Here is a 12,488-nt window from a genome sequence, read left to right as displayed (position 1 = left end):
TCTGTATGGAGTGTGCTTTATTGGGAGGAACGCATGGGTCTGTACATAATCTGTCTAAATACATCATTCTTTCCAGCAAGTGGTCTCTCACATACATTGTGCTTTTGTTCCTAGTTGGCTACTGTGGCACTTTACTACACATACTCTGCCCTGGAAGAGGAAATGGACTGCAACAAGGACCACCCTGCATTTGCCCCATTGTACTTCCCTCTAGAGCTTCATCGGAAAGAAGCATTGGCTAAAGACATGGAGTATTTCTATGGGGAAAATTGGAAAGAGAAGATTCAGTGTTCAGAGGCAACTAGGAGTTACGTAGACAGAATCCATCATGTTGGGCAGTATGAGCCAGAGCTGCTGGTAGCCCATGCCTACACACGGTACATGGGGGACCTGTCTGGGGGCCAGGTACTCAAGAAGGTAGCCCAGAGGGCCTTGAAGCTGCCCAGTACTGGGGAAGGGATCCAGTTCTATGTGTTTGACAACATTTCCAATGCACAGCAGTTCAAACAGTTCTACAGGGCCAGGATAAATGCCCTGGACTTGGACAAGAAAGCCAAGGAGAGGATTGTGGAGGAAGCCAATAAGGCATTTGAATTCAACATGCAGGTACCATGCATCCCCAAACTCTTGTAACTGCCTGTACCTAAATAAGCTACGCTGCTTTAATCTTCTACCTGGTTTAGATGGAACGTTAATGTTCCTGACAGTGCAGGACTGATGGCATTAGCTAAATCCAGGTGTAATGTAAACAGGGGAAGGAGGAAAGAGTAGAGCTATAAGCCTTTTAAACAAGAAATGCAAACTGCATCTGATGTCTCTACTAAGGACACGTAGAGCACTACCATGCTTGGGCTCAAATCTTTGTTGGGGCCTCCAGGAGTTATTGTAATGCCAATAATTAATACATGCTTAAGTATTCAGTAAGATAAGGGGAAGAAACCAGGCTTTCTCCAATGGGGAAAACCCCACAAACTTATCTGAACCTACTTCCAACCTTTTGGAGTGCCAAGGAAGCACTTAATTAGCCAAATGCATCATACACTCGGGGGCTTCCACATTCTGGCCATCTAAAGGCTGACTTGACGATTTAGCAGGATCCTGAGGGCTGCTTTGTATTTATATAAAACGGAGCAGACTGTAGCTATTTTACCTCTTTAATCTGAAGGTGTAACCTGGAGACTAAACATTCCAGCATGCAGTGGGTCATCAGGACCACACAACCTGTTTTGACTCCCTATCAATCAGATGGGAGACTACAAGTTTTGATGTACAGGTTCTACCTGTTTTAGCCTCTATGCACTTAAGTATTGTTGCATTAATTTAGATGGGGTTAACATGACCCAGTCACTGTCCAGCATTAAATAGTATTAAATTAGGTTCCTCTCTGGCCTCGTCTGGTCAGAACATCTCGGGATTGAGATGACAAAGGCCCAGGGTCCCAGGAGATAGTGGGGGTGGCACCATGGTGGTGAAGCTTGCTCAAGTAGCCAATTTTTTTCTTCTCCCAAATCTTTCTTTAAAGACCCACAAAGGGCCTATCCCCTAATTGTTCCACCGATTAGGCCTAGTCTTTGACACCTCTATTTTGTTTCATTGATTTTCTGATTCCGTGCTTGTTTACCAGGCATGATCTTAATACAGTCTTTGAATTACATCATTAGGCCTTTTCGTTTAGAGTAATTCAGTCTGCCCCCCCTTTCCGCTGCCTTTCGTATCTTTTCTCATCAACACTCGCTTCCTCCAGTTGAACTCACAATTAAGGTAAATTTTGTAGGCCCAATTATCCCAACAGCACCCATCTACCCTGTTGAGCATGCTGGGTTGTACCTTCTGCACAAGTTAAATGCAAACTATTTGAGCCTCCTCTCCAAGCTTCACACCAAGCAGCAGGATGCTTCTGTCATAGTCTTGCCCTATTTATTTGATGTGTTCTTCCATGTCATATTGAATCCCTACCTGATGCTTTCCCCTGTTGGCTGGAGTGTGAGAGCACAGAGGAGCACAAGTTATGATTTCTTACATTCCCAGTTCAGTTCTACCAAAAGTAGTTCTCTTCCTCCCCTTCTCCCCCCTGCCAAACCCTCCCCTCTTCTCCCCCCCCCCCAAAAAAAAAAAAAAAAACACAACCCTGGAATAAAAGTATCCAAGTACTCTCTTGCCTTGTTCAAGCTGTGATAGCTGGGTTCAGAACATAGGGGACACAGGTCCCAGCGAATGGTGCTGTAGTTCTCCTTAACTTTTGTTGACTAAAACTCCCTCACACTCCAAGTTGGGAGGGGCTCTCTGCCAGCAGACAGAATCAAGGGTAATGATGAAGCTCAGCACTCTGTTTGGGGGCGGGATGCAGGGCAGGGGGGAACCGAAAATGTGTTCACAGGGAGTAAAGGGAGCAGAGTGAAGCTCGCAGGAATGTCTGAGGAGAGAATGGATTGGGAAAGGGTTTTTTCAGTCCAGAGTCTAAAGGGAAAGGAACAGCAGCAGAGCTTGGTGGCCTCAACCCTTCTACAATACTCAAGGCTCTTTTGAGTTGCTAATACACTTCACTGAGACCTCCCAACTTTTCCTCTAGGCACTTGGGAGAGGCCTGGGAACACTGCTGGTGAAAGCAGTATTCTCATCTGTGTGGAGTAGAATCCCACCCTGCCCTGTCTTACCTGGGACTCTGACTTTTTTATTCCTGTAACAGTAGCTCCCAGAATATGCTTGGTGCTGTGCAGGCATTTCACCTTCAGTGAAACCCTGTAAGATGAACAAGAAAGATCTCTTGAATCTCTCACTTGCAAACAGGGCAGAGTTCCAGGCTGTAACATTCCCATGGCCCGGCCAGCTCTGGAGAAATCAGTTTTAAATAGGGCTGTAAATGGAGCTGACCCCTCCAAACTGACATTTGCCCTCCTTGGGAGTAAACAGGAGTAGAGAGACCATGAATCTCATTGCGTATGTGGATTTCATGTGATGCACTAGAGAACAATTAGTGCTGTTTATGACAGTCAGATGTTGGCACTTCTCCGATGTTTGTTTTTCAGGGGCCTGTAGGCACAGATAGTCCCCAGTAGGCATTTCAAGATCTTTGTTTTTTAGGACTGCTCTGTATGTAAACATAATGGGGGGAAGAAGAGCAAGTCCCCATATAATAACTCTGTGGACTGACCGTGTGGGATGTGCCCTCTTGCTGGTGATCCCTCCTTGATGTATCTAGGGTTATTTCCCCTCCTTCATGACTGTCACGGAAGGGTGGAGGATGGGATTTCTTCACAACCTCTAGGATTTAAGGAATCACTCGTTCCAGTACAAAAGGCCAGCACCCTGTCCCTCCAGTTTCACAGGGCTCACTGAAAGTTCTGCTACCTTTGTTGCTGGCGGGAGTGCTGTGTCATGTAAAGTCCACACAAACCACAAGATTCACCTGCAACCTAGACACCTGTTTCAGGTGCCAGCATGTAAAGGGCTCATCCTGTTTTACAGTGCTGCATGAAACTGTTCTGTTTAATGAGTAACATTGCTGGAGCAAGCTGCACAGTAGCATTTCAACAGAGAAGTCATGTTGTTAGCCTCAGAGTACTTGGAGCTGCACACTTCATTTAATAAATATTGAACTAAAAATAAACCCTAGTACTCTGTTCAAGGGTTTAGTTCTAGTCTGAAAAGTTTACTGAAAATGGCCCCGCTTGCCAAGTGCATCAGAACTAGAAGAGAGAATTTAATTCTCATTAGCCTTGCAGAGTAAGTCTGCCCTGGGGGAGTGAGCTAGAGCAGTGGTTCTCAACCAGGGGCCTGGGCCGCCACCAAGCAGGGCCAGCGTTAGACTTGCTGGGGCCCGGGGCAGAAAGCTGAAGCCCTACTGCATGGGGCTGGGGCCCTGAGCCCCACCACCCAGGGCTGAATCCGAAGACTGAGCAACTTAGCTTTGTGGGGCCCGGGCAGTTGTGCTGCTTGCTACCCCCTAGCCCTGGCCTTGGCTTTTATATGCAGAAAACCAGTTGTTGTGGCCCAGGTGAGCCATGGAATTTTTATAGCATGTTGAGAGGGCCTCAGCAAAAAGGTTGAGAACCCCTGAGCTCGAGTTCACTGGTTTGGTTCTTCACCAAAATTCCTAATTCAGCTGACGTATTAAAGGTAGGTGCCCAGTATTAACACTCAAGCCTCAGACTGAGTTTGCAGGGCTGGCAGCTAGGAAAAGAAGCAACGACTTTCAAAAGTGACTGTGGGTTGTGGGGGGGGTCCAACTTTTGAGAAGATGGGTGATCAGCATGTTCTGAAGACCCAGACCCCTTTAAAATGTCAAGTTGGGCACCCAAATTACCAGTCCCTTCTGAAGACCTTGGCCAGCAGCTCTTGTTAGCTGAGCTAATTTGATCTGGAAACTGAGACTAAATGTGAGATGACACTTCAACTTCAAACTGCACTTAAGTGAAATTTACAAGAATGGCTGTGAAGTGCTGTATGCTCTTGGTGACTCTCATTGAATCTTCATTTTTCCTGGCAGGTATTTGATGAATTGGACAAAATTGGTGCATTGTTAACGGAAGAAGCCCAGGATGGAGGGCTCCCAGTGCATGATGGAAAAGGAGACCTGCGCAAGTGCCCATACTATGCCACAAAACTAGGTAGGTTTTCTTTTATTACAAGTACCCCAGAAATGCAGTTTAATGTAATATCGCTAACAGTGCTTTCTGCCCTTCCCTGCAGGCAAGGGGGACTCTGGCTGCCCTTATCACGTTGCCATGGCCATGCTGAAGCAGCCCACCATACAGTTTGTCCTTGCAGCTTGCATTGCCTTGGCTGCAGGTGTTGCAGCCTGGTATGTGATGTGATGGATGGACACTAGATGGAGTTACCTCATGGTGACACAAGCAGATGAACACACACTTTTTGGGACTGCTCCTCTGTTGTTGGTGGAGTTTTTAAATGCAAGATTTAAGTAAACAATAAACCAGAATCTGCAGTGAATGCCTAGGACTGTTTGTATACCAATAATCCAAATACTGCATGGTACCACACCTAGTAATCTATATAATTACCCAGCAGGGTTCTGAGCTAGTAACTTAATGCAGGAATTGTAGTCTAGCTCCACAACTGCCACTTGAAGCCAAAATCTGTAGTGACCGGATGCGGGTCTTAAATCAGGGGATGGCTTTAGCCACCTATTGTCAAATGATCAGCTCTTCATATCCCTGAGCAGGCTAGGGTTTGATAGTGTTTGCCCCTTCCAATGTAGTATAGCTCCTCACATGCTGATCAAGCACATAGTTTGTGACACTGGGACAGAGCATTCAGAGCTGGCTCAATCAGGAATTGCACTTTGTCCTTCCCAAGGAGAAGGTGGTGGTAGGGGAATTCAAACTGCTCCAAAAACAGCTCAGTTGCCCCAAAGGCAGAATAACTCGCTGCTCATGCTGCAAGGACCCTAGGCTCAAAACCAATTTTATAAATTAGGGTCCTTTTTTTGCCTGGCATGTAGCAATTGCTGAGCAAATAACTTCCCATGGGCTGGGGGAGCAAGTCCTTGTATATATTAAAGTTAACGGTTAACTTTTTCATGTAACTTAATTGTGATAAAGCCTTTGACCCAATAAAGTTTATACTCTGATATCTTCGTAAGGGAGTTTTTCTTCATGCAGAGAGGTGGAAGAGGAGAGGTCCAGTCCCTGAGAACTTCATTGCAAACTGGCCTTTACAGTCAATTCATCTCCGCAGGGATGGATGCAAGGTTGCACAGGGAGCATGTATTCACAGCATGGAATTCATTTAGGAGGCTTAATTTGGCACTGGTAATTACTCTGTGCAGTGTTGTGAAACCTTGACTTTCCACTCACTCCTTTCAACTGGATCTCCAACTGGCATTCTTCTGGGCACTCTGGACAGACTAGCTTTGGTTTTTGCCTCCAAAATTATTCAGTTTATTAGCTCAACCTCAAGAGGTGGAATTGCTTACCTATACCATAGCTGCATGTAAAACCTTGTGACATTCTTTCCTAACCTGAGACTCTCAAAGGAAGTAGTTTGCCTTCTGCTCCTTATGTCCAACAGACACTTGACTGCTCAAAAGTGAGGGCTGCTTTTGTCACAAAGGAACAGATCTTCCCCCTCAGACTGTCTAATCATTATGGAAACCAGATTCTAGTGTGTGACAATGAACTGAATTGCACTGTAGATGTTATTGCAGGAGCCCTGTCCAAGGGCTGGGGAGGGTTTTGGAGGGATCTTCTAGCATGTGAATTGTATCCGGTTAACTAAGGAAACCAAGCTTTCCTCATGCTGCACAGGATGCAGATGAATATAATTTTTTCTTTCCCCAGTAGCTTTCATATGCAATTTTCTGTCTGTTAGAGAGCTGGGATTGCTTGATGTATTATCTTCTGAAACCATGGGCCACAGCAGGCTCAGGTCTCCTAGACTTTCACAGCAGGGGTTTGTGCTATTGGAAAGGGTATACCACTGTACCTTTACACCAAGCCCACAGTGGGCAACCTGAATGCCTTTGGAGGAGTGGTGTCCTACTATAGCCAGGTCAGTGCTGTGAGGCAGAGGTCTGATTCCAGAGGAGCTCTTCCCACCCCTGTTATCCCCATTCTGACTCTCGCCTTGGATTTAAACAGTTCATACTTGTTCATGTGTTCTTTAGGCATTTCAGCTGCCACCTCAGCTAAGGGTCCACTGAGCTGCGGCCTCAGCTCTACCATGTATTGGTCAGTAGAGATGTTGTACCCAAGGCCAGGCCCTTTTGAAGTTTTCTAAGAAGGCCTCAGTATCATCACCTGCCTTGTAGGTGGGGAACTTTCTGGGATGGGAAGTGGTACCTGGAGAAGGATTGCTAGGGTTTGTTGGTATATTCTGCTGGGCCTTTATCCTCTCCACCTCCTCCACATGCTTCCTCTCTTTTTCCTTCTCCTCCTCCACATGCTTCCTCTCTTTTTCCTTCTCCTCCTCCACATGCTTCCTTGCCTCCATTTCCCTCTTGTGGGCAAAGGGTGGTGAGTTAGTGTTCAGTTTTTAAAATGACCCCTCATAATGATCACTGGAAGTGATCATTGATCTTATCCCTCAAAACTGATATTGAAAAAGTTCTCCTTTCCAGCCTGCTTGCATGGGCTCTAGTCTCACCTGGAAAGTTTCCTACCCTTTCTCCCCTCACCCCCAGAGTTCTGGTGAAAGCCACTTTGACCTTTTCATGTTTTTAACTTTTCCTCCCACTTCAGTACAGGAAGGGGTCCAGTTAGCACATACAACTATTATTGATGCCTTAGAGGGAAGTTGTTTTAGCCCTAGACTGTACTGCAACCTTCCCCAATGCTAGTGTGCCTCAGGCATGACCTGGCAAGACAGGAATTTTCTCACCTTAGTCTCCAACCAAGAAAAGAGCCACATTGTGCTGGCTGTAACCATAGAAATCTTTCTGCCAAGACCTGGCCTGAACCACTATCCGGGCAATGCTGCCCTGGGCCAGCTTTGTGGGCCACGTACCTCAGTGTGGAAAGACTGTCTCACTACCATTTCCTTGAGACATCCAAATCTCAGAGAGCTTAAAGAAGAGCAGTACAGTGAGATCAGGCTCTGTCTTTTATTTATATACAAATATTATGTAAAAGCGCCAACAGTTTGCTTTTTAAGTACAGAATAATTCACTCCTGACATCAAATGAAGTCAGGGCCATGCTTTGGGCTGTTTCTCTCTAACCAATCAGCTTAAAGAACAAAATCAACCATTTCACATTCATGACCTGGAGGGCTAGAGCCCCCATGTGCATACATCTGACCTAGTTTAATGAGGGGGGTGACAGCCAAAGAGCAGATCTTCACTGTGTTTTGAGGGCATGCACTCAAGAGACACAAACCAGAAAGGATTACATCAGCTGGAATAAACTGAAATACAGAGCCACTGAAAAATGGAGATTCAGCAAAGGCTCCCTGAATAGCCTTGGGCTCAGCATCCCAATAACATCAGCTAGTTTTAACCCTCCAAAATCTACATTTCTTCTTCCTAGTATAAAAAAGGAACCAGAACAGAACCCTGTGCATAGACTAATTCATACCATACCCATTAGTGATGGACCTCTGGACAGTGACTCTTCATTTTCATGCAAAAACTGATTGGGCTTGAAGGGTAGAGGATTCACATTTCTGGTAAGTTAGTTACAACCTGGTGGCCATTTAAATAATAATATAGTTAAATTAAAATAAAAACAAGCTCCCCTACAGTGCTGCATTGAGTTATCTACCCACTTGGATGCATTGCCATATTAGTGGGGCGTAATGAAACATTGGGCCCTAGGTAGCATAATGAAAAAGTGCATTGAGAGAGATTCACCAGTTTTTCTATCCCCCAAACATAGACATTAAACAAATGTGAACAGAACAAAATAAGAACAAGGCATATGCTGCAAACCTACATGCCTAGGAAGAGAGCAGCATAATACTGTCATAGCCAGAATGGCTAGAGTCATCCACCTTCCCTTTCACTGCACTGTGTGGGTTCAATAGACAGGTCTTTCAGAAGGGGGCAGGAGGGAGGCTGACCACAGCGGCTAGAGCTGATGGTGATGAAGGCAGATGAGTGTGGGGACTCCTCAGGCTTCCCCACCTCTTACTCTGACAGGGGAGAGTGCTCTTGACTGGAGACTCCTGACTGGCTGATGGATTTGGATAAGATATTCAGTGAGGTCACCAAGCCCATTGCACTTGTGATTGGCTACTGATGTGAACCCAGGTCTCTGGTGACAAAGGCTAATGGCTACACCACTGAGTCCCAGGTGAAAGCTTATTAGAAAGTCAAGGCAAAGGAAAGGCAGATGCACACATGGTTTCTATTATTTCACACTAGACAGACAGCTCCAGCTAGTCCATGGGAGAGGTTGGAGCACAGAGGGCCTCAAGCTCCTGAATTCCACTGAATGAATGGGAACAAGATAAGGCCCATTCTTCTAGCTCTCTTCTCATGCTCATTGTTCACTAGATTTGGGGGTGGGGTGGGTGGGGGAGCAGGGAAAAAACTGCTACTTAATGCTGAGTTCCAGAGAGAACCAACCCTCACTGCCTCCCACAGGCTGAGCTTTCATATCCCTTGGCATATGGTAGGGTCTACAGCACCCGAAGAGTAAAAGTGGCTTCATGATTCCGGCAGACTCACAGCAGGAGCTACTGCTCCATTCCCCCTCCCTGGCTTTGTAAGGAAAGTTTCTCAAGACAACTGAGGATGGGGATTTCTAGTAGCTGCCAATTTCCATACAGAATTGGTGGGCTAATGCCTGCACCCGCACTGCAAATAAAGGGTTGTCTCTTCATCTGTGCCTCAAATGGTGGCAGATGCCTTCTGTAACCCACAGGGTGATCACAGGAGCCATTACACCCATGGAAGAGCCAGACCTAGGGACTGACACCTGAAGCTCTAAGATCCCAAAGCACTTCAAAAGAAACAGAACCGCACCCCTGAAAACATGCCCTGGCCCCCTGCAAACTAAACAGAGCTGCTGCTTTCCCGTCTCCTTCAGTGCAAGGCAGAGCTGGCTGGGCTCCAAGGCAGGAAACAAACATTAGCTTTACGCAGCTGCATGGCACAGCCAGATGTAAAAGCACAACATACAGAACTAAACAAACACTGGCCCTAAAATAAACCTTCCCTTTCACACTACATAGTCCAAGGACGACAGCCCGTCTTTGTCCAGCAACATGCACCCCCTTGCTGCTAGCCTACAGACAAAGCAGAGAAACTGAGTGAGTGTAGGTATCCAAAGAAAAACAGTCAGAAGAACTGCATTTCCTGGGGATGGACGGATGTGCTTGCTTTGAATTTGTGGTTTGTAGAGAACTGCAACACTCAACTAAACAACCACAGGATCTGTCTGCTTTAAAAAGAGACCGAGCTGGTGAGCACAGGAGTACCCCAGCACCCCACAGTCCTGTGGGAGTAGACGTATTCACAGCTTCTAGAGAAATAAGCGAGCTGCCATCATGGAATGGAAGGAAAGCGCCCCCCTATTGCAATGGCTCAGTCTGTCACTAACTGGGCAAGAGCCCATTGGAATGGCCGTCCCTGCATGCTGTCTGTTGAAGGATGTCTGCCTTACATCACTGTCTCCTTTAACAGTGGCTACCAATAGTGACTGATGTGGGGGGGGAATGCAGGAAAGTGAGGTAGGACAAACCAACAGAGGTGGCTCTGACGGGCAAACATAATCCGGAAAGGAAAAGTCTTCTGTGCAGTCTGATGCCTCATTTGCAATCCTAGTTCTAAGCCCTCTGCAAACAGCTGTAAGGATGAGACGAGACGGGACGGCTGGAACGGCAAGGTGAGTGGTGCAGCTATTCAATCTCATAGCCTAGCCCAGCTACCTGTCAGAGCTCACATCTATACACCAGCTCTAGCTGTTTGCGGTGTGGGCCTACAGCTTCCTTGTCAGCGTGTGAGTACCATCGCTCTACTACAGCATTCGAAGCTCTTTTAAAATGGAAGGGGAAATAAACACACACTACCAACGAAGGGCTAAGCAAAGGAGCATTCGGCACGTGTAGATCGGCGTGGAGGAGGGACTGACGTCATTCCAGCAGGTGTGGCTCCTAGGGGTGCTGTTAGCACATGCGCTTGTACGTGTAGATGTAGGCTTTGCAGTTGGGACAAGTGTGGGTCACATCCTTGAAGTCGTCTATTAGACATGGAATGAAGCAGCAGCCCAGATCACATCTGGAAAAAGAGGGAGAGATCAAAGCCAAGTGAGCAGGGGCAGGGCACAGCAAGCTCCGTTGGGGCCTCCACTCTACCCCTCACAGCCTGGCCGACTAACTACACACACACACACTGCTGCCACCCCAGACACCCAATGAAACCTGCTCCCACTGAACTCTGGGGGCTTCCCTAGTAAGTCCTAACATCCCTTTGGAGCCCAGTACAGACGCCCCCCTCCCAGCAGGCTGAGAAGAGCAAAGCCTTTTAAGGGTCCATATTTAAAGAACACAGCAAAACACCTGATTTAACATCATTCACTGCTGGATGGACGCTCACAATTGGGAGCGTAGGGACGCCCAGCCGGAAATTCTCCTTCCAGCTAAAAAACCAGTCCCATCGCTCTGCAGAGAGACGCTCCCCACGAAAGGAGCTCTCATAACACCATGGTGAGTGCAGTGGGGGCAGCTTCCTGCTAGCACCAGAGCTGTACTAGGGAGTGGCTAGAGCCCACCAGCAACTGGCCTCAAGCCCAGCTAAGATGGAAGGGACAGGCACAGGGTCACCAGGCAAGGCAAAGGGCCGGTGCAGAGCCACACATGGACTATCACACACACACTGCAGCTTGGGACCCGCATGGCGCCTCACTACCTCCTGGCCCAATTTCCTCTTCTGCCAGCAGCAGGCGAGAGGGGCTTCAAGGCCCAGTCCTGTGGGGGGCTCTGTAGGGGATAAAGCCAGCTGGACGAGTAGCCAGTTAACAGAGAGGAGAAGTCAGTGCTGCTTGGGCAAGTCCACTGCTTGCTCCTTTAGCTCATCCCTCCCCAATCAGTCAGTGACCCGAATGGAAGGCACCGGAGAACAGCAAAGTTCCTCGTCCTCCCGGCACATACCCGACGAAGCAGCAGAAGAAGCCGAGGAGGAAGTTCATGAGACCTATCTCATGTGTGATCGCGGTGGTGATGGCCTGCTGGCAGTGAGGACACACCGTCTGCACGGGGCTGCCCTGGAATATTTCCCCTTGCAGCACAGTGACCGTGGTTGCAGCCCCCGATGGTACAATGACAGTTGCTGTGTGGCCACCAGGAGAGGGGTAATGTCCTGCAGCCGGGTAATAGCCCATGGGAGGGTGAGGTCCTGGGGGTGGATAATAACCTGCCAGTGATAAACACACACACAGCGAGAGGCCTTAGCACATTAACAAGCGATCCCTGTTCCACGTTTCTGAGCAGCGGGACTACGTTAGCATCCAGCTGCTCAGTGCTCCCCAGCTGGCTAGCTCTGTGGGCTCAGCAATGACAGTTAGTACATTGATTATGGGTAATGCCTAGGGCCAGCCAGGATCGGGGTCCCACTGAGCTGGTACTGTACGAGTCGTAGGCACATTGTACCCCAGCGAGTGCAACTGAGGACACTGCAGCCCTGTAACTGCTAACCCAGCACATGGCTCTGTGGAGAGTGGGCACTGTGGAGAGAGGAACCAGGCAGAGTCAGTCGCAGATTACCACCAACACCTCTCCAGAAAGGTAGGCTACAGGGGCCCGGGAGCTGAGGCTCCTACCTTGGCTCTAGGAGAACACCAGACCCCTAATGAACATCTCCTCTGCCCACAGCACAGAACCCAGCACTTAAGCTCTGGGAGCTCCTGAGAGTACACAGCAGCCACTGTGTTTGCCTACCTGGTCCTGACAATAACTGACACTGGGTCACGTGACACCAGATCCTATCCTGCTATGCCACAGAGAGCACCGACTGTGTATTCCCCAGCAGGACAGCTGGCATGGCGAGAAGCCCAGGCTGCTGTGGAGAGCAGGCAATAGTCCAGTCAGATT

At 48.0% G+C, this 12,488-nt stretch overlaps 2 protein-coding genes across 7 annotated transcripts in view; one reads left to right on the top strand and one right to left on the bottom strand.

Moving 5' to 3' along the window:
- Nucleotides 1-5,590, top strand: part of HMOX2 (heme oxygenase 2) — a 29,214-nt gene extending 23,624 nt beyond the window's left edge. The window contains exons 4-6 of the mRNA XM_077828907.1: nt 115-606; nt 4,487-4,607; nt 4,690-5,590. Of these exons, the coding sequence (XP_077685033.1) occupies nt 115-606; nt 4,487-4,607; nt 4,690-4,814 (738 nt within the window). The 3' untranslated portion in view covers nt 4,815-5,590. The remainder of the gene's footprint in view (nt 1-114; nt 607-4,486; nt 4,608-4,689) is intronic.
- Nucleotides 5,591-7,547: 1,957 nt separating this feature from the next.
- Nucleotides 7,548-12,488, bottom strand: part of CDIP1 (cell death inducing p53 target 1) — a 35,299-nt gene continuing 30,358 nt past the window's right edge. For 5 of the 6 annotated variants that reach the window (XM_077828256.1, XM_077828255.1, XM_077828257.1 and 2 more), the window contains 2 exons: nt 11,550-11,811; nt 7,548-10,677 (listed from right to left, as the gene is read on the bottom strand). In XM_077828256.1, the coding sequence (XP_077684382.1) occupies nt 10,566-10,677; nt 11,550-11,811 (374 nt within the window). In that variant the 3' untranslated portion in view covers nt 7,548-10,565. The remainder of the gene's footprint in view (nt 10,678-11,549; nt 11,812-12,488) is intronic. The other variant, XM_077828260.1, reaches the window with a different exon arrangement.

The sequence above is a fragment of the Eretmochelys imbricata genome, chromosome 10, assembly GCF_965152235.1.
Source record: "Eretmochelys imbricata isolate rEreImb1 chromosome 10, rEreImb1.hap1, whole genome shotgun sequence".
Lineage (NCBI taxonomy): Eukaryota > Metazoa > Chordata > Testudines > Cheloniidae > Eretmochelys > Eretmochelys imbricata.
The sequence above is the reverse complement of the archived record's forward strand: the minus strand, read 5'-3'. Positions and strand labels throughout refer to the sequence as shown.